The following is a 20,758-nucleotide window of genomic DNA, read 5'->3' as shown; positions in this document are numbered from 1 at the left end:
CGGAAGCAAGCCCATTTATCCCCTAATGCTTTGACCCTGCCCCTGGTAATTGGTGTTGTGTCACCTTTAGTCACCATCTTTAATCATTACTAGTTATACCACAGTGGTACAAATGAATAAATTCAAAGCACAAAATTGCCAGATTTCCCACTCTGATTGTAGTTTAAGTTTATAACTTTTACAGAAATGTTTTAAGTCACTGCACGTAGTGAATCAGTTGCTTTGGCATGTTACAGTTCCAGGCAATTATAAAGGGCAAGAAAGGTCAAACTTATTGGAAAAAAACTTCTATTCAAGTTCCTGCTTTGTTACAGCCAATGAATATTTAATAAAATACCATAATTAACTGAAAATATTTTGAAAGGGCATAATACTTTCAAATAAAACACGGTTTATAAAAGTGAATACTATAATTGTCCAGAGAGCATCTTTATGGAGAAACTATATTGTAATGTTGCTACTACAACGGAGTAATTGCAAAAAGAGTTTAAAGTATCACACCAGGAGATGAGAGCCTTACAAAACCAATGCAATGGTAGATTAGATCAGTTCTACTGTGTGTAGAGAATGGTACATTCTTTCTACAACATACCAAAGCTGTTAATTTTCCAGTACACTAAAATGTGACAAAAATAGTAAAAATTCTGAAATCTTACATTAATAATGAATTGGAACATTTCCTTTAACCTTCCTGTAAATACTTAAGTTGGATACTTGCAGTTGTTTCTTAAATCTAAAATATATTTCACTTGATTATTCCATGAATCATTTAAATCCTAGGACAGCAAGCAACCTTTTAGAATTGGAAATGGTTGAAATACAATAGATAAATTTTATCTGCAAAAATTACCTTTTGAAAAAGAGTTCTGTTATCTTTGGTAAAGATATACAGCTCAAAAGGAACCTGCAGAAGGTCAAGCCATCAACAGAACCCCACCATTAAATAGTTCATTAATTGAGTACATTAAAATTAACCTGAAAATTGAAAGCCTTCATATCAGAATTAATGCTACATAATAATTAACAAGACAACCACAAACCAGCTTCACTTGTACACCATGGAGCAAAGATTAGTCTTTGTTCACCAGCACTAAATGGGTACTGTGCTATCTGCCAGCATCTTGTCGCACTTCCCTTTGATAGCCTGTTCCATTGAAGTTAACAGCAAATAACTTTGAAGTGAGCTAAAATAATTATAAATCAGTATTTTTATATTCCAAAGCCAAGATGGATATAAAGAGGAATGTTGTGCAGCTATACCCTCAATACTGTAATTATGATCAGAGACAGGCAGAAAAGATAGGGATTATGTTATTTTTCTTGGAAGCTTCTGGGCAGAATTCCAAAGTGGAAGCAATTGAGGAGTGTTGGCACTCAGTTCAGTTCTCTTCTCTGCTCTGCTTGCCAAAGCCTCATCTGCCCAGTTACTGAGAGTTGAGCAAAGCCTTACTGTTCTTCTGACAGATGAAGACAATTTCTTAGCCTGAATCTTCGACATCCGCAGGTTTTTTGACATGACATGATGGTAGTTTTCAATGGCTCGTTCTCTGGAAAGGAAGGGAAGATGTTTACTGGAGAGGTGCTGAGGGCCAGGAGGTGATTTTATTATTTCTAAACAGTAAAGCACTAATCAAGTTGAAACATGCTGCATGTGCCATTAGCAGCCTGCCTTGTGACAAGTATTAGTTTAGTTGGCATTTAAAACGCATGCATGTTGCAAGGTACTAAATTGTTAACATTGGGTTCCGCAAGCACATCGAAGCTTAAAAAAATTTAAGTATTGGCCTGAGATATCTACATAGCAGGTAGGCACTCAGAGCTGAAAATTAAGACATTTGATAGACAATTTTGCATTTCTTCATAGCAAGTTACAATTTTGTTGAACCAGGTTCCTATCATTTTAATAACACTTAGTAACAGCAGTAAGGATTAGGATGCTTCTTCTCACACAGCAATGCTTCTGGGTAGAAGCAGCAGCAATTGGCCATAGGATTAACAAATCAAAAACAAACCAGGCAAACTGCAAGTGGGATACTGAATTGGCAAGGATGAGTCTCAATTGACCATATGATGTTTAAAATGAAAATGGGATGGGACCCATGACATTTTGAAATTCAAATTCTATAATGCAATTATTCCAGGTCACCCCATTGGTATCTCTCCCATGCAGTGAGTGCTTTGTCAAGGCCATCCAGCCTCTTGCAGCCATTTCCCACTTTGAATAACAAACATTGGATACAACATCCAAACATTACCTCTCTTCCATTTTCTTCAGTCATCAATTAGAGAAAGAGTTACATCACTGATGATGAATAAAAGATAAATAAATGAATTAGCAGTGTATGTTCAGAATTCACCAAGGCAAATATGATGCATCCCCTAAATAAGGTTCACTTCCCAAAGACATCTCTTCAACCAATGCTTTAAGAATAGAACAACATTTAGCCATGGTAATTGAGTTAATCAAAAAAGATTTAAGTAAAACAAAATTGAAAAGCTTGCTTTTCATTAATGTCAGATCCCAGCTTCTGGAGGATACATTGCATCAAATACCAGTGTAAGAGGCTGCAGACAGACCCTCATTTCATTACCAGCAATCTAGTTGGGGAGCAATCATGTAGTTTTAACTGATATCAGAATATAGAAGTGTTTGTAATCAGTAACCAAAAGAAATGGGGTAGTGGGGATGATTCAGCTGATATTGAGATCAATTATTGGCATCTGATTTCCTTTGTTTCTCTGCTTTCACACATGCATATTAATCATGGGATCATTGAAACAGTGGCTTTAGAGAAGATGGGTTTTGAGATCTGTGTGGGACAATAACAATAATAGACAAAGCCACAAGTAGAGACAGACAATCTGACAAAGTTTGCATTTCTCCACAGCAAGTCTTAATCAAAAGGCATTAATGGGCAACAAGGATCCCTTTTATGCGCATTAATATTTATGGATGGAACAAGCATTCAAAGTCGTAACCAAATGCAATAAAGAAGTCAGGAAGAAATCACTCTACGCATAGTGGGGAAGGGTGTAGAAAGCAGCACTCACCACCACGAGTCTGGATGAAAAGCATCACTGCAGTTAAGGAATAAACACAGTTTCATTGAAAGGGGTTGGAGGAAGCTCTTACAAAGCACAAACCTCTTGCACTGAATAGCTCACTTGTGCACTGTCCATTCCATGTAATGGAATATGACAGACAACATGCTTTGCCCATCTTTCTGGAGATACAGGAGAACACAACTCGCTGAAGAATATGTAGGATGCCAGTTATGTTCTGCATCTAGAGGACAAAGCACATGTGGCAAGTATCACAGAAGTTTGCTTATGCAAGCAAAAATGGCCTTCATTGATGTCACACAAGAAACAGCAACCAGATTAAAATGGTAGTTGGAATTGTCAGGGTGGAGTGGGAACGAGGTTCCTTCCACATTTATTCCCTTCCTCCATCACAACTTCAAATCAGGCTTCAGAGCTTCCAATTTTTTTTTTACTCTGAGCAATGGGAGGAGAAGACATTCAAATATTGTTTCTTTAGTGAATTCATCTACATTGTCCTACAAAATGTGAGCTAATCAAGTAAAAAAAGATTCAAACTGAAGGTGACCACATGCCTGTACTCTACGCATACAAATAAAAGGTTTTGTAGCCTTCTGCAAGTTAATACATTAAGTTGTAGAGGACAGTTATATGAACACCAATGTTAAGTCAATCAACTGATGATTTCTAGGTTAAATGAAAAAGAAAGACATCTCAATAACCAAGATGTCAGCAGGCTAATAACAGAATACAACATAACCACTGACCTTAGCGCAACCCTTTGCTTAATTTTTGAATATTTCATTGCTGTTAAACCCAGACAGGGAGTGCACCTCCAAATATTCCAGGCATGAGGTTTAGTTTTGAGATAATGCGATGTATCTGCATTTAGCCTGAAGCAATCTCTGCCTTCAGTTCCCCAGCTGCATGGGCTTATAAATCAGGTGCAGATTTGCTTCTGTTACTTCTCCTAGGCACAAGAAACCTCAATTTGATCATTTGTAAACTAAATTGCAATGGCACCACCCACTAATCTTTTAGATAGAGTGCAAATTCCCTGCTGTTTTTGGAATGCTTTCATTATCTAATAAAAAAATTATTCCCCTCAACTTAAAAAGGGAAAATTAATTCCTATCCATGACACTGATGGCAGGTACATTTGAACTATATACAAATACAATTCAAGGTAAACAGCAAAACAGAAATAATGGTATTGAACATGCAAACAAATGCAAGTAGATAGGGTCCAACAACGACGATCCCATGCATGCATGAAAGTCAAGAAACAAAAGGAAATCAAATGCCAATATTTTATCTATCACTGTGTTCCCCTCCCACCCCAATGAAAAGAATTGCCAGTAGAAAACATGGTGATACAGGGTGCAGAGGGGGAGTTATTTTCACCATAAGTTTTCATTACAAATTCCCAAAATATTTCTGTTGCAGCTTCTTCTCTGGTCAACAGTTTAACTTGAACTCTTAAAAACTCACCACAGAATGTCTCAATGTGCAGTTACTTCCATTTATCACCATTGTCATCTGGCTACCCCTCGCAATGTTGTGTGTGTTGATAATGCTAACTGCCTAATCCACATGTGATAGTCTGACTTCAAACTCAGCAGGCAATGATATCCAAATTTAAAACATCCATTTCTTCTTTTTCTCCCAACTTGAGTAAAGTAATTACTGCTTTAAATATTAAACAGGTCATGCAGTCACATTACCTTATCCATTTTGTTTTAGATATAACATTCCATCTTCAAACAACACAGGAGGCTATGCAGCCCATTAGTCCCATTCCCCCTCCCCCCATTTCCCTGCAACTTGCTCTCTCTCACACATGCCCACCCTCTCCAATCTCTCCCCATAACTGAAACACTCCATCCCAGGCAACATCCAGGTGAATCTCCTCAGCAATCACATCCTTTCCACAGTGTGGTGACCAGAGGGACTCTGAGTAGCCCAAGTCTACCAGCAAGAGATTTTCAGTATTAACCAGAATAAGTATCAAGAATATTGCCACTCCTTTAAAACAAGCTAACAGATTAAAAAAAAATATACAGCATGAACTAATACACAAATTACATAGCAATCAAGTTTCTGGGCAATTGTGGACCATTGAGTCAAAGAATTCAAATCCCACTATGGCAGCTGGGGAAATTTCTACCGGAGGAAGTAAATATCTTGAAAACACAAAATCCGCTAACTAGTAGTAATCACAAAACTAGCAGATAGATTGTCATATATTTAAATAAGAACATGTTTCACCAGTGAACTCCTGGGAAGGAACTGTGCCATCCTTATCCAGTCCATCCGACATGCACCATTACAGCTGACAATCAACTTCCTCCTCATTTTAGGGGCAATCGAGAACAAACAACTACCAGTATTTTCAATGTTATCCACAGTTTATGAAAGAATACAAATAAAATTAAAACCAAACAATACCATGTAGCATCTCCTGGGAGCCCCATCCTCAATCAAAGCTAGTCTCCAACCCACCATCAGGCCCTACTTCACCCTTCACAGCCCATTCTTGGCTGACAACGTCCAGCCCACCTCAACATCAGTGCATTTGTCTCCATTTACCACTCTTTCCATCCCTAATATACTTTGACATCAATTGCCAGCTGAAGCACCAAAATAATCACCATCACAAAAGGTCTATTTTACATCATACTCAACATAGCAGAGGAAAATATTTCCCTTTCAAAAGTTCCAGTTTCTGCCACTTATAAACCTGTAGTGTTTGTTGTGATTACACTTTTTTTTATTTGGGCAGCATGGTAGCGTAGCAGTTAGTGTGATGCTATTACAGCGCCAGTGATCGGGGTTCAATTCCCGCTGTCTGTAAGGAGTTTGTACGTTCTCCCGTGTCTGCGTGGGTTTCCTCCCACATTCTAAAGACGTACGGGTAAGTTAATTTGGGTTTAAAATGGGCAGCGCGGACTTGTTGGGCCGGAAGGGCCTGTTACCACACTAAATAAAAAAAAGTCCATTCCCTTCACTCCTCAGTCATGTATCACTCTGTGCTATAAACTATTCCCATTTTGTTTTCATTGTAGCCCCACCTTTCTTTTTGAAGATGTGCTTCACCACTCCCAAATGTCATTGATTAAAATAGATTAGGATTTTTGAAGAATCCTCCATCAAAAACTGACATTGTACAATAAGAAAGAGGAATATCCCTCTTAAGTTGTTGATTTGCAACACTTCGCCTCATCTTCCCGACACAACTCCCCTCCCCACCCATTCCAGGGAGAATAAACAAACAAGAAAACTCAAACCTACAAGTTGATTTTTCTGTTTAAATTGAATCCAAGGAGACACTGCCTGGAGAACAGACAGACTATTATTGGAAGTTCTCATTTTATTAAATCACAGCAGTCAAGAGACAGGAAATTCAACTTCCGTTATAAACCAAACCCAGCCAAGGCACGAGGCCTCATAGGGGCTTTCAGGACTGACTCATACTTTTGGAAAGTTATTTTTAAAGCAAGAAAAAAAAATGCTCAGCATTTCCTTAAACACCAAAAATGGATAGAAAGCAGGCAATAATGATAGATGGAGTGCAATGCTTTAAAATTGGTAAATGAAGGTACCATTACCATTGTGATGTTGGCCTAAATGGAAATGAAGCATTTTGTTTTAAAGTGAGAAAGGACTTTTAGTGGTCTCCCCTTCATTTCATAAAGATAAAAATTAACAGAGTAAGCAATTACATTTACGCCGATTGTCCTGGAGCCTCAGATCTCAATAAATCTCAAAATCCTTCCTTGTTGAAATATAATGCCCTTTGAGTGAGATTCACTTCATGAGGCTGTGGTACACTTATGGGGCAGGGAGTGGGAAAGCTGAACTGCACAAACCATTAACAGGTGTGCTACAAGCATATAGTAAAGTAACTAGGGGCAATTTAAACAAATAAAGATCATTTATATCCTATTTTAGCCATCCTCAAATATCTGTGGGAAATTTGCAGTTAAACCACAGTAATGGTAAAAATTGCTATTATGAACAATCAGGAGACTGCATGATGACAAGTCATTCTGCAGTCTGTTTGTAGATTTTAAACCCAGTGAACCCGTTAAATACTGTATACCTAAAAAAAAATAATAGCTAACAAGCCACAGGTTGTGCCAGATACACAATGACATTGGTGCAAGTTACCCAATTTAGATGTAGGAGTATGACTGAGATCTATTTGAAGATATTATATTGAAATAGCAACAGGTTAAAAAAATACATTAAACCAGAAATATTCTCTCACTATTGGAAACACACTGTAGACACCAATAGACAAGGAATGCTTGAAATTTGATTTACAATGGTAGCTGCCCACCAAAAGATTATAACCAATAGACTGAAAACAAAAATTGGCAACTAGAAAAGGATGCAGCTAAGCTGCAATTGATATTTCTTTGGCTTCAAACCCAAAAAGCATCATTAAAAACTCTTGCCAAAAAGCACCATCACAGATGGGACGATGACCAGGCTTTAGAGAAAATACACCTCTTGGAATGGTTATATCACGCAAGGAAGCTGGTCATCTTATCAAGTCTAGGCCAACTCCTAGTAGAGCAATCCCATCAATTCCATTCCCCTGATTTCCCCATAACTCTGCAAGTTATTCTCTGTTAGGTTATCATTTATAATTACAACAGCTTTTCCAAAATCTCTAACCCAGCCAATACAAATCCCCTCCCTAACCAGGCCCAATTTCTACTTTCCTCAAAAGTTTCCTTGGTGCTTTATCCAAATACCTCAACTTTCTTCATTATTCAGTACCTTTTATGACTAAGTATATATTGTTGTTCTCTCCCACTTCTTAATCTCTTAGTTTCTCCTATTATTATTTTTAAGTCATTTTTCATTTTTGAAGTGCCAGTTTATATTCTCAAGCCAAAACTTCACATCTTTTCACCTCACTGCTAGTGGGAGGACAGTTGTGCCAGAACCATTGTCTTAAAACTTTATGAAGTCATAAAGTGCTTAATAAGCAGAATCTTTTATTATACAAACATAAAATGAATTGGCTTTCTGGGGGGAATCAAGAAGTATTTACATTAACTGTGCAGTACCTTTCTTCCTTGGTAATGGCTTCATCGAAAACCTGGGACAAACGCTTTAACTGGCCAATTCCAAAAGACACAGATTCTAGATCTTGGTCAAACTGCCTGTTGACGGACAATAAGTACAGATTTCATGTGGATTAAGAATATCTTTATACCTCTTATCATGTTAACACGCATCAAGAAAATAAAAATCAAGTAAAGGAAAGCTGTTTGATTAATCTACAGGTGCTCTTCAAAAGACTGAATTCTTTAGGAAACCTCATTTTCCCTGCTGAAGATTAGAAGCAACAACTTTCAGTGAGTTTTCAAACACAGGATGAAGAACTTCTGCCGTGGGCTTCCTGGAATTTAGCCAACGATCTGGATTTCTTGGCAAGAATGTGGGAGATGGAGACACTGCCTTGAAGAGCAGTGCCTACTCACATGACTGATCCCATTTTCCAAATACATACTTGAGGAAATTCAGACACTGATAAGCTATTTTCAGAGCTGAACAGGATGCAATGTTTCCTTTCCTCCTTCCTACTGTGCTCAGTTGAACATTCTTATGGAATAGATGCTACTATTAAAACAGAGACTGTACTAATTGCAAATGCTGCCAAATTAACCCTAGTCAAAAGGTCCAGTCCTTAATTTCTAGGTGGTCCACAGTCCCCTTTGGCTACCTGGTATAGATGGGCTGGGGGGTGGGGTGGGGGGGGGGGGAGCGGTTGGTGGTGGGAGGTGAGGGGATAGTGACAAGTAGGTCAGAGCACCTCATATGTCTGGTCCTGGGCTTGGTCAATGAGGTCACCCATAGTTCAAGTTGGGTACGGAAAGTAGGCTTGCTTACTGACAGTCTGCCTCTTATGTCCATACCCAGCTGAATTTAGAGAAGAACATGGTTTCTAGCCGTACACACACAGTTTTCTGTGACCAGCAGGCATCAGGGACTGGAGTGCATTATAGGCACAGGTAATGCTTCCTTTGTTCAGAATCTGGGCATTTGTCTCTACCACTTAAAGACAGTGGCATTGTTAAATTCATCTTATTTAGTTTGAAGTTGCTGGGTCGGTCCAGCAATGCTCAAATCCGCCAATCGGAAGAGCAGAACAATAGTTAATCCAATCGATTTGCTGCAAGTCCTGTTTCCCAGCCCAGAGGAACTCAGCTGACGGTCAACAACTCAGTTGCCATTCAGATGAGTGTGATCACAGGCCTGTGACTGCAGGTTACCCAAAGCAATAGGATAAGCAAATGCACCAGCATTTACTGAAACAAAAGGAAATATCCAGCAGGTAACAAATGGTTCAAAATATCCAGGGAAACAAAATAATCGGGGAAAAGAAAAACTGCAGACACTGGAGATTGAGAATAAAAGCAAAATGCTGCAAAACCTCTAAAGATCAGGCAGCAACCTGGAGAGAAAAACAGGATCAACGTTCCAGGTTGATGACCTTTCATCAGAACTGCCAGTGCTGAAAAATTGGAACTGATGGAAAGTCAACAACTTGACACTTTAGTCCTGTTTCTCCATCTACATGTGCTACCTGACCTGCTGAGCACTTCCAGTATGGTGTGATTTTGTTCCCAACATGAACTTGTTTGGTAATGCTCCTTCTCTTACCAGCCATTTACCTACTACAGTATTGCTGGCAATATGATCATTAGAGGCAACATCCAGTTGCCCACAGCTCCTGTGGATTAGTGCATTGTTCTAAACGCTGCTACATCCCAAGGCAGCCAGGCACAAGTTCTTCCAACCTCAGCCCTAATGCTCTCAAACCAAATACAAAAACAACATCATTTACAGAACGGATCATTTATAGGATTTGGATACCATTGGCAAGGCCAGCGCTTATTGTCCGTCCTCGTGAACTTGAGGAAGTGGTGGTGAGCTACGTTTTTGAACAACTGCATTCCTATAGGGAAGATGTTTCTAGAGTGCTACTGGGGAGGGATTTCCCGTATTCTGGAATAGTGGTGAAGGAATTCCCAAGCTCCTGCTGTCCTTGTTCTTTCAGACACTGGAATTCATTAGTTGAAGGGCAACATCAAAGAAGCCTTGGCAACCTGCTGACTACACTTTGTAGATGACAGACTGCAACTATGATGGACCCACAATCAAAGTAATAGAGAATTAGTTGCCAATAAATAAGCTGTTGTACCCTGGACTACAGTGACCTTTTTGAGAATTGTTGGACCTGCAAAAATTTCCTTCCTGCTCTGCTGTGAGCAATTAAGTGATCTATTCACAGCTGCCTTCTAGAGTTTTTCAGCATAGAAACAGCCCCTCAGCATCTATGTCAATGATCATGTCTACTAATCCCACTTGACTGCATCAATTCCATATCCCTCTGTGCCCTGCTCATTCAAGTACCTGTCCAGATGCCTCTTAAACAACATTTAAGAGGCATTTGCTCCTGCTTCCACCACCTCCTCTGGCAGCTCATTCCAGACCCTCCCCCCACCACCCCCAACCTCTCAGTGTGAAAGATTTACCCTGCAGATCCTCTTTAAACCTCCTCCCTCTCACCTTAAACCCATACCCTCTAGTTTTAAACACCCTGACCACAGGAAACAGATTCTGGCCATCTACTCTGTCTATGCCTCCTAATATTTTATACCTCTTATGTCACCTCTCAGCTTCCTTCCCTCCAGTGAAAACAGACACAGCCTAATCAATCTCTCCTTATGACTCAAGCCCTCCAACCCAGTCAACGTCTTTTTTCCTTCAATATTCACAACACCAAATCATCCTGCATAAAATTGATTCTTTTTGGGGCCCAACTTGTCATACAAAATCTTTGATCAAAAATGTCCAGAGCACCCCATTTTGATGCATCTCGCTCCTACTTTTATATCCCATTAACTCCACACACAAATCTTGCTGCTCCCTTTCAGTTAGATTGTTCAGTTGTTGTACCTTTGCCTGCTAATGACCCGAGGTGAGCCATAGGGACTCTTCAATGCAGCAGATCTAACTGATCTTCTCAAAGGGAGCCCATCCTTGCCCAGAAGGTGGGCAACTTCCCTCCACTTGGTCTTGGAACTCCCGGGCGTGGGTTTTCCACTTGGCGGGGTGCAGCGGTACCCCCACTCCCTGCCGCGAGGGGTCCTGGGTGGTGTTCTTTTCTTTGATGCTGAACCACTACGTGGAGTTTGCGACTTTGAAGGAGTAATCACCAGGAACTCACTGCGACTCTGTCGCCTCTTCTGGAGTTTCTGTAAAAGAAAAATCATACTAGTCAATGCAGGCTATCAAAATCTGCACATTTCCCTAAATTGTAGTGGAATCCTCTCCTCAATCCTCAATCCTCCTTCCACCACCACCCCCCACACCAAAGAACTAGTACTAATATCACAAACAGCTTTAGCACACAAACAGCTTTACTGTGTGGGCAGGTACAGTAGTGTAGCGGTTAGCATAACACTATTACAGCGCCAACAACCCGGGTTCAATTCCCGCTGCTGTCAGTAAGGAGTTTGTAGGTTCTCCCCGTGTCTGCGTGGGTTTCCTCCGGGTGCTCCGGTTTCCTCCCACATTCCAAAGGTTAGGAAGTTGTGGGCGTGCTATGTTGACGCCAGAAGCGTGGCGACACTTGTGGGCTGCCCCCAGAACACTACGCAAAAGATGCATTTCACTGTGTGTTTCGGTGTACATGTGACTAATAAAGAAATCGTATTTTATATACAGCAGTAAAAAGCTGTCTTACAGCTAAGAAACTTCTATGAAACTGTTAACCACCTCAGAGTTATAGCCAGTGAGACTCAGAATCAGCATTTCACCCCTTTAGTGCTCTCTACATTATAGGTTTGAAAGGATAAATTTTACTGCCAGGTATTTCTTTATCCCATACACCATTTTTCTTGACTGAAATCATAGTGAAAGCACTGACTGAATGGGTAGAGAGTGAAATGACTGAACCAACATGATCCAAGTTACCCTGAATTTTTCTTGGATTTATTACCAAAGTATGGACACATGTCTAGGTAGTAAAAAGTACACACTCTCTGCAACTTAAAAGACAGGGGTGGGGTCCTTTTGTTGAATTGTTTACGATTCCTGGAGGTTGAACAATTGTTTCTGACGTCAGGGAGGAGGTTGGGGAGGGGTCGTCTACAACTAGGCATACCCATTTAAGAATTAAAGGTTTAAAAAAAAACTCCACTCAAGCAGGGTGATCTGGATTTTTTTTAAAAAACCCACAAGGGCAGTAGGCAACCTGTTGATGAGCATATTTAACAAGGAGATTGATAGATTTTTGGGCACAAAATAATCAAGGGATTTTTTAAGAACTAGCAAGTTATTGGAGTTGATTCACAAGTTCATGCCTGATAGTGAATGGCTCAGTAGGTGAATGCGTTATTTCTGATCATAGTTTATATTCCCTTAAAGATTTTCATACATTAATAACTTAATGTACACTGGACTTAACATTTTAGATTGATTTATAATCTCAAAAATTGGAGTAGGATCCCACAACCCTCCTGCTCTTTACAGTACAAACAATCTTGAAATAAAAAAAACACAAGAAATTGAAAAAGGAGCAAGCCATTTTTCACCCCCAAACATGATTTCACAAATCCATATTGGCTCTGCCTAATCCTATGACCGTTTTCCAAATGCCCTCTTGTCACTTCTTTTATAGATTATAGCATATATCCTGCTATTGATGATTGGTTTACTAGTCTGTGGTGCCCCATTTTAATCTCTCCTTCCTTTCTTAAATACCTTCCAATCCCTATGAGAATTGTTCTATACTCCATGGTGTTTTGAAAGATGACAACCAGCACATCCATTATCTCCACTGTCAACACCTTCAAAACATTATGAAACTGGTCATGTCCCGGGGATTCATCACCTTTCAGTCCCACTAATTTCCCCCAACATTAGTGGTTTTTATTATTAAGAGGAGAACCAATGTCAATATCTTTGACTTCCTCATTCACTCTAGACTCATATCCACCATCTCTGGAAGGTTTTCTGTGTCTTCTTCACAGAGTCAGCATACTACAGAACAGAAACAAGCCCTTCGGCCCATCCAGTCCACGCCGACCGGATCTTCTGCCTAATCCCATCTACCTGTACCTGGACCATATCCCTCCAAATTCTTTCTCCACCCACCACCACCACCACCACCCCCACCCCCCATCTACGTACCTATCCAAACTTCTCTTAAATGTTACAATTGAACCCAGATTTACCACTGGCAGCTCATTCCACATTTGCACCACCCTCTGTGAAGAACCTCCCCCTCTGATTTCCCCTTATATATTTCACCTTTCACCCTAAACCCTCTAGTTTTTGTCTTACCCAACCTTAGGGTGAATGCATGCAGGCTTTTCCCCCCTATCTATCCTTCTCAATTTTGTATACTTCTAGAAGATCTCCCCTTATTCTCCTGCGCTCCAGGGAATAAAGTCCTAATTTATTCAACCTTTCCCTCTAACTCAGGTCCTCAAGTCCCAGCAACATCCTTATAAATTTTCTCTGCACTCTTTCAGGTTTATTGATGTCTTTCCTGTAGATAGGTGATCAGAACTGCACACAATATTCTAAATTCAGCCTCACCAACATCTTCTACAACTTCAACATAACATTCCAACTTCTGTACTCAACACCCAGATTTATGAAGGCCAAAGTGCTAATAGCTCTCTTTACGACCCTATCTACCTGTGATGCCACTTTCAAGGAACTATGGACGTGTATTCCCATGTCCCTCTGTCTACCACACACCTCAGAGCCCTACCATTCACTGTGCAAGTCTTACCCTGCTTTCTCCTCCCAAATGCAACACCTCACTTGTCTGCATTAAATTCCATCTGCCATTTTTCAGCCCATTTTCCTAGCTGGTCAAGATCATGCTGCAAGCTTTGATAGCCTTCCTCGCTGTCCACTATGTCCCCAATCTTGGTGTCATCTGCAAATTTGCTGATCCAGTTTACCACAATATCATCTAAATCACTAATAGATGATAAACAACAATGGACTCAGCACCGATCCCTGCGGCACACCACTACTCACAGGTCTCCAGTCAGAGAGACAACCATCTACTACCTCTTTCTGGCTTCTCCCACTAAGCCCATTAACAGGGTCATCCCTTTCTTATTCCTCAGTTCCACCCATATTGCCTCAGTAAATGAGCCCTTCAGTACATCCTGAGCACTGCTGTGACATTTGCCCAGATGAGGAATGCCACCCCTCCCCCTTTAATACCTCCATCTCTATGTCTAAAACATCGGAACCCCAGAACACTGAGCCGCTAGTCCTGCCCCTTCTGCGACCAAGTCTCACTAATGGCTATAAAATCATAATTCCATATGGTGATCCATGCTCTTAGTTCATCTGCCTTACCTACAATACTCCTTGCATTGAAAGGGACATACCCTAGAACATTAGTCCCACCATGCTCATCAACCAGTCGACTTCTGTCTTTGCTTGAAGGCATAATGTCTACTTTCCCCACAGCTTCTCCACTTGCTGCCCTGCCCCTCTGGTTCCCACCCCACTGCAACTCTAGTTTAAACCCCACCGAGCAGCACTAGCAAACCGTCCTGCAAGGATATTGGTCCCCTTCCAGTCCAGGTGCAAACTGTCCCACTGGTATAGGTCTCACCTCCCCTGGAAGGGAGCTCAATGCTCCAAAAGTCTGAAGCCCTCGCTCCTGCACCATCTGCTTAGCCATGGGTTAAACTGCACCATCTTCCTATTTCTTGCCGCACTAGCACATGGCACGGGTAGCAATCCTGAGATCACCACCCTGGAGGTCCAGTCTTTTAACTTAGCACCCAACTCCCCGAACTCACTTTGCAAGACCTCATCACCCCTCCTGCCTACGTCATTGGCACTGATGTGGACCACAACTTCTGGCTGCTCACCCTCTCTCTTCAGAATGCTGTGGACTTGATCTGAGACGTCTCTGACCCTGGCACCTGGGAGGCAACATATCATCCGTGAGTCTCGTTCTCATCCACAGAATTTCCTCTCTGTTCCCCTAACACTAATGCACTCCTCTCCCTGCAGCCCCCCCCCCCCCCCCCATTCCCTTCTAGGGCACAGAGCCAGACACCTGGCCACTGTGGCTTTCCACTAGTAGGTTGTTTCTTACCTCCCCCTTCCAAAAGGAGTATCTAAAATGATGATATACTTGTTATTGAGGGGAACGGCCACAGGAGCACCCTACACTGACTGCCTATCCCCTGACAGTCACGCAGCTGCCTGTATCCTAGGTGCGACTGCCTCCCTGTAACTCCTGTCTATCATCTACTCAATTTCCCAAATGATCCAGAGTTCGTCCAGCTCCCCAACGCGGCAAGGAGCTGCAGCCAGATGCACTTCTCGCGGGTGTAGTCATCAAGGACGCTGGAGGTCAGCCTGACTTCCCACATCCGACAAGAGGAGCATACCACGGCCTCGAGTGTAGACAGGCAAAATAGTTGTTTCATTTCTCTGCCATTTTCTTATTTCCCCTCCCCTTCAACTATAATTGTGCCTGTCTAATAGGATCCCAAATCAATTTTTGCTACATCTTTTCCTTTCTACACATTCAAAGGAGCTCTAACAACCCGCTAATCTGCTCTTGTAATTCTGTTTCCCTGTTTTCCTTCTCCTCATCAAGGCCCGGTTTACCCTCTGCCGAATTCTGAAATTTTCCCCAATCTTCAGGCTTACTGCTTTTTTTCTGGCAGTGTCTTTATTAAAATATATACCTGGCCCTTTGATCGAGTACCATCTTTATTTTTTCTTACAGCCATGGCTTGATCAATTTCCCAATTATGTTTTGTTTGCCTTAAAAAAGGTATATTGTCTGTACAATGCATCAAAAATGGCAACATTTGTGATATCACATTCCTGTAACACAAGACTCCAATGTGATAAATGTGGGAGCACAGCTGATAAATTGCTCATTCAAGAAAGTTTAAACCAAATCAAAATGAAATCAGTTAAGCAGCACCTCGAGCATCAACGCCATTCTCCTGACCTTTGCAATTCGTTCTGCTCCACCAAGTTAGTTGCCACTGACAACTGCTAAATTGTCAGCCTTTTTGCTTGCATCCAGCTACTCCCAATTGAATTCTAACCAGCCAATGCCTACACCCTATTTCGTGATCCACCCAATTCCTATCCAGTATGATGAATATTTAATAAACCGTTGGTGATAATTTACATCTTCCAATTTCAGAAACCCAGCTCTTCACCAATTGGTTCATTTTCCAACAAAAAAAAGCACCATTTTAATTTAGGATTTCAAGAAAAGTGACTTATGACAGCTTCCAGTACTTATGGCAAGTATATCCATCATGCAGGCAGCAGATCAATGCTATTGCTTTTTTCCTATCAGCCATTATAGGAAATCTTAACCACACTGCGCCTTATTAGCTCCTATCAACACTAAGCCAAATGCACAAACAAACAAAGCTTTATACACAGCAACACACATGTACAACCACTCTCATTTCATTTAAAAGTGTTTTTCAATGCTTACTGGAGACACAAGAGACCACAGGTGCTGGGATCTGGAGCAAAAACACCAAACTGCTGTGGGAACTCAGCAGGTCAGGCAGTAACAGTGGACGGAAATGGACAGTTGACTTTTCAGACCTTGAGCATCCATTTCCCTCCACAGATTTTGCCTGCCCTGCTGAGTTCCTACAGAGTTTTGTTCTTTTGCTGTAGATTTATTCCAAGTTACACAGAAGCATACAATAATTAATACCCCAAGGTGTAAAAGGAACATGCATCCTTCCATCAGCACATGTATTAAGTATAACTGTAACCATCTGACAGCTGTAGAATCTAAAATAGGTGTCAGCTTTGATAGATTGAAGTCAACAGCTCTTCTTAAGGTTGAGTCCATTTAGCAAAGGAAAAATACACTTTATGAAAAGACTGACCAGAAAAATGGAAGAAGTGTTCATAAAAGGCAGTGTTGGTTAACATTTAACAAATAAAACCAGCAATAACATCTACAGAACTACCTACTACTTTTCAATGGTTATCTCAAACTATATCATGTTTAAACTTGGAAAAAATTAGGAGTGGTACTGTTGATCCTTCGCTTAAATTTGAGGAAGTTTGGAGTCCATTTATTCAATATTTTCACATGATATAGATCCCCTTATAATAACCTTTCAATTTAGAGGAACGGAGTTGATGACATAATATTGCTCTGTTTCTATTGAGAAATTTTAGTCCAGTTTTTTTTTGAATTTTTTTTCTTTAGCTTAGTTTGGTTTGATATATTGTTTATAATTTTTCTTATTGTTTTGTTTTTTTTTCTTTTTTTTATAATACATCTTTTTCTTTTATATTATATTCATTCACTAACAGATCATTGGATCTACAGATTTTTTTTATACTCTATTGTTCTTTATGATTATCTATGTCATGATTGTTCTCCTGATCTCTTTGCATTACTTGTATAAACATTGATATATTAATCTGTATTAATTTAAAAACTAATAAAAAGATTGAAAAAGAAAGAAAATCTACAGAGCAGACCACATTCCCAGGCTGACATCACGCCTCAGCAGCCAACTGGAAATCACACGTTGAGATTTATTTCACAAGTCACTCTGGCTGTACAAATAAATCATCGAAGTTAACAGTGTGGAAAATGTGTTCTCTACAGGCCAGTTTTACTAATTTAAACACGATCGAGTGAGAACAGCTGATCATGTACAGAAAGCTCCAACATTCAAGTTTTGCTTTTGAGACCCGCTACAGAACACAAAATAATCAACAGCACAATCATTACAATACTTACGGTAGCCAAGATTGCTTTGCAAATGGGCAAAACAATTCACTTTTGCTTTGCCCATTTGCACCTCCACCAGAACCACCTTATTATTTATTGCAACACACGATCTGCTGGAGGAACTCAGGGGGTCGAGCAGCATCTGTGCAGAACCTGATGCAGGCTTTTGGCTCGAAATGTGGAAAATTTAATCCCCCTCCCCCACAGATGCTGCTCGACCTGCTGAGTTCCTCCAGAAGATTGGTTGTTGCTCCAGATCCAAGCATCTGTAGTCCCTTGCGTCTCCATTGTTTATCTATTGTCACACTGCTACCACCCCTTCGCCTGGCTCCATTATTCTTTGTCATTTAATCTCCCTTGTTTCTGCTCCTCAGAAAACTTTTCCTTTGTTCTTTGACCCACTCCCATCTTTCCCCTTCTCTGTAATTGCTGAAAACCAGTTACACCTTGTGACTTTTTCCACGAGTTTTTTTTAATAAGATACCTTTATTAGTCATATGTACATCGAAACACACAGTGGAATACATCTTTTTGCGTAGTGTTCTGGGGGACAGCCTGCAAGTGTCGCCACGCTTCCGGCGCCAACATAGCATGTCCACAACTTCCTAACCAAGGATCATTGACACAGTGTTAGTTATTTCTCTCCAGTTGCTGCCTGACAAGTGTTTATTGTATATACATTTCCTGATTTCTACCATCCACAGTACATCGTGCAACCGCTATTAAAGTGCCCAAGAAATCGCAGAGTTATGAACGCAGCTCAATCCATCACACACACCAGCATCTCCTCCACTGAATCTGTTTACACTTCCCCTGCCTTGCGAAAGGAGCCAACGTAATCAAGGACCCCTCCGACGTCAGTCATTCTTCTTCCCCCTCCTCATTGGGCAGTAGATACAAAAGCCTGAGAACGTACCAGGCTCAAGGACAACTTCTATCCCTCTGTTATCAGGCTCTTGAACGGACCTCATAGCTAAAGATGAGCCTTTGATCTCTCAGTCTACCTCCTCATGGTCCCTGCACTTTGTCTACTTGCACTGCACGGTCTCTGTAACACTGCACTCTGCATTGTTCCCCCCCCCCCCCCCCCCCCCCCCCCCCCCACCCCCCCCGTACCAACTCCATGTACTTATGGAATGATCTGTCTGGATGGCACGCAAACAAAAGCTTTTTTTTGCTCTTTCTCGGTATACGTGACAATAATAATCAGAAGTGCAGTTACACGAGTAGAAGACGGCAGTAATAGTGCCAGATGCAACCAGGCAGTCTCGCTTGCAGGATTGCGCTAGGACATGGTTGCATGCAGACAATTGCCACATCAGCTCATTTCAGTCCAACTAACCGTACACGTTGAGAAAAGTTATAGTCGAGTCTACAGAGAGAAAGAAAAAGGGCCAAATCACCTTATCCAAAGCTGAAATACCTTTCCATTCCCAGCTGTTTTCCAGACGTTCGATGATTCCGAGAGCGAGGGATACAATTGACTTCATGAATTTGCATTTTTCTATCACTTCAAATCCCGGTGCCCGTAAGCACGGCCCGATGCTATTGTCAGAGGGACGCAGTTTCCAAAAAACATGAACGTTATGGAGCGCCTCGCCATCGCCAACTACAAGACCTTTATTTCCCGGACAACCCGCACCGCCCCTTTAGGTACCAGCAATATTTTAAGTTTTTTTTAAAATGGATTCTTAGTGTTTCATTTGTTTTTTCTGGTACGTTTTATCCTTTGGTGCGTATCTATCGCTTCTTATGTTCTATGGCTGCGTTTGTTTTAGATATATTTAATGCTCTCGCGATGTTAATACTGTATAATGACAATAATAAATGCAAACTTTAATTCATGTGCAACTCATCAGGTGATGTTACATTATATCTAACATCCTGGACAGTCTAGATCCTGGCTGTTTCAGTTATGGTATTGATTCTGGATCTGCCTTTTCAACTTTTTTTTAAATGCCGTTCCTTTCTACTGAACATAATTGATATCAAGTATCAGCATTTTAATTAAACCCAACACACATGGGTAAGTGCGAGCCGGCAGCCCGTTTACCTGGGAGACATTGCCCCATGTGTTTCTCGCCGTCCGCCCCAGGGCTTGCATGGCAGTGGGCTTCTTGCTGAGCTCCAGGCTCTCCCAGCTCGGAGTGTGCTCCGCGTTGAAGTCCACCTGCCCGAGAGGCAGCCTCTTCCTCAGGGACATGCGGAGGGCGTTGAGGGGGCCGGACGACGGCTTCTTCCTCAGCACATCAGCCGCCGGGCTGTCGCCTTCCTCCTGCAAGAGCTGGTGCTGCCGCCTCCTCCAGCTAGTGACCACAGACTCCATGATCCCCGCCCGTCTGCCCCGCTCCCAGTTCTTCTTTAGTGTTTTTTGAATTTGGCGCAACTTTATAGCCGGGCGACATTCCCGAGAACTGATTGGTCAACCGTACAAGATCACGAGCTTTTCCTCTCGCTGATTGGCTGTTGCTTCCGCCGCTCGCTGTGTAATGAATGGAATGGTTTTCCTCGCCAGCGACTGACCACAACGCTGTTCCTGCTTTCTCTGACTTTCCTTAAGGATTATTGAGAGAAACGGTGTTGGTGGGAGGATGCACTGCAATGTGACAGAAATTGCTTCTGCATTCGTGTGAATCCGGCGCCCTCTGGTGTTGGTCACAGTCGGCTGCGGCACTTCCCAGCTGGAAGCACTTTGGACAAGTTTACAACCCAGGAAACAATGTCCCTGGGTACCCACAAGGAGACGAAAAACGATCTCACTGAGATATCTCTCTGCATGCGATCATTATCAATATTTTAAAGCATGCCCTATTTTGCTTGACCCCCGACTCTACGCCAATTCTGCAGATATTTAGTATAGATATTGGGCTGAAACTTTTATACATCCTTGAGGGAATAATT

The 20,758-nt window shown here is 41.4% G+C and overlaps 1 protein-coding gene across 2 annotated transcripts; it reads right to left on the bottom strand.

Moving 5' to 3' along the window:
- Positions 1-545: 545 nt before the first annotated feature.
- LOC127581208 (protein PIMREG-like) lies at positions 546-20,214 on the bottom strand. 2 transcript variants are annotated; one of them, XM_052035335.1, is made up of 5 exons: positions 19,911-20,185; positions 11,023-11,321; positions 8,124-8,219; positions 2,256-2,302; positions 1,430-1,547 (listed from the first exon to the last, which is right to left on the bottom strand). In XM_052035335.1, the coding sequence occupies exons 1-4, from the start codon at positions 20,181-20,183 to the stop codon at positions 2,272-2,274; spliced, it is 699 nt and encodes a 232-aa protein (XP_051891295.1). In that variant the 5' UTR covers positions 20,184-20,185; the 3' UTR covers positions 1,430-1,547; positions 2,256-2,271. The 2 variants fall into 2 exon arrangements, with proteins under 2 accessions (XP_051891294.1, XP_051891295.1); XM_052035334.1 differs by lacking the exon at positions 2,256-2,302 and having other exon boundaries at positions 546-1,547; positions 19,911-20,214.
- Between the last annotated feature and the right edge of the window lie 544 nt (positions 20,215-20,758).

The sequence above is a fragment of the Pristis pectinata genome, chromosome 21 (assembly GCF_009764475.1).
Source record: "Pristis pectinata isolate sPriPec2 chromosome 21, sPriPec2.1.pri, whole genome shotgun sequence".
NCBI lineage: Eukaryota > Metazoa > Chordata > Chondrichthyes > Rhinopristiformes > Pristidae > Pristis > Pristis pectinata.
Note: the sequence above shows the minus strand (reverse complement) of the source record. Positions and strands in the feature narration are given on the sequence as shown.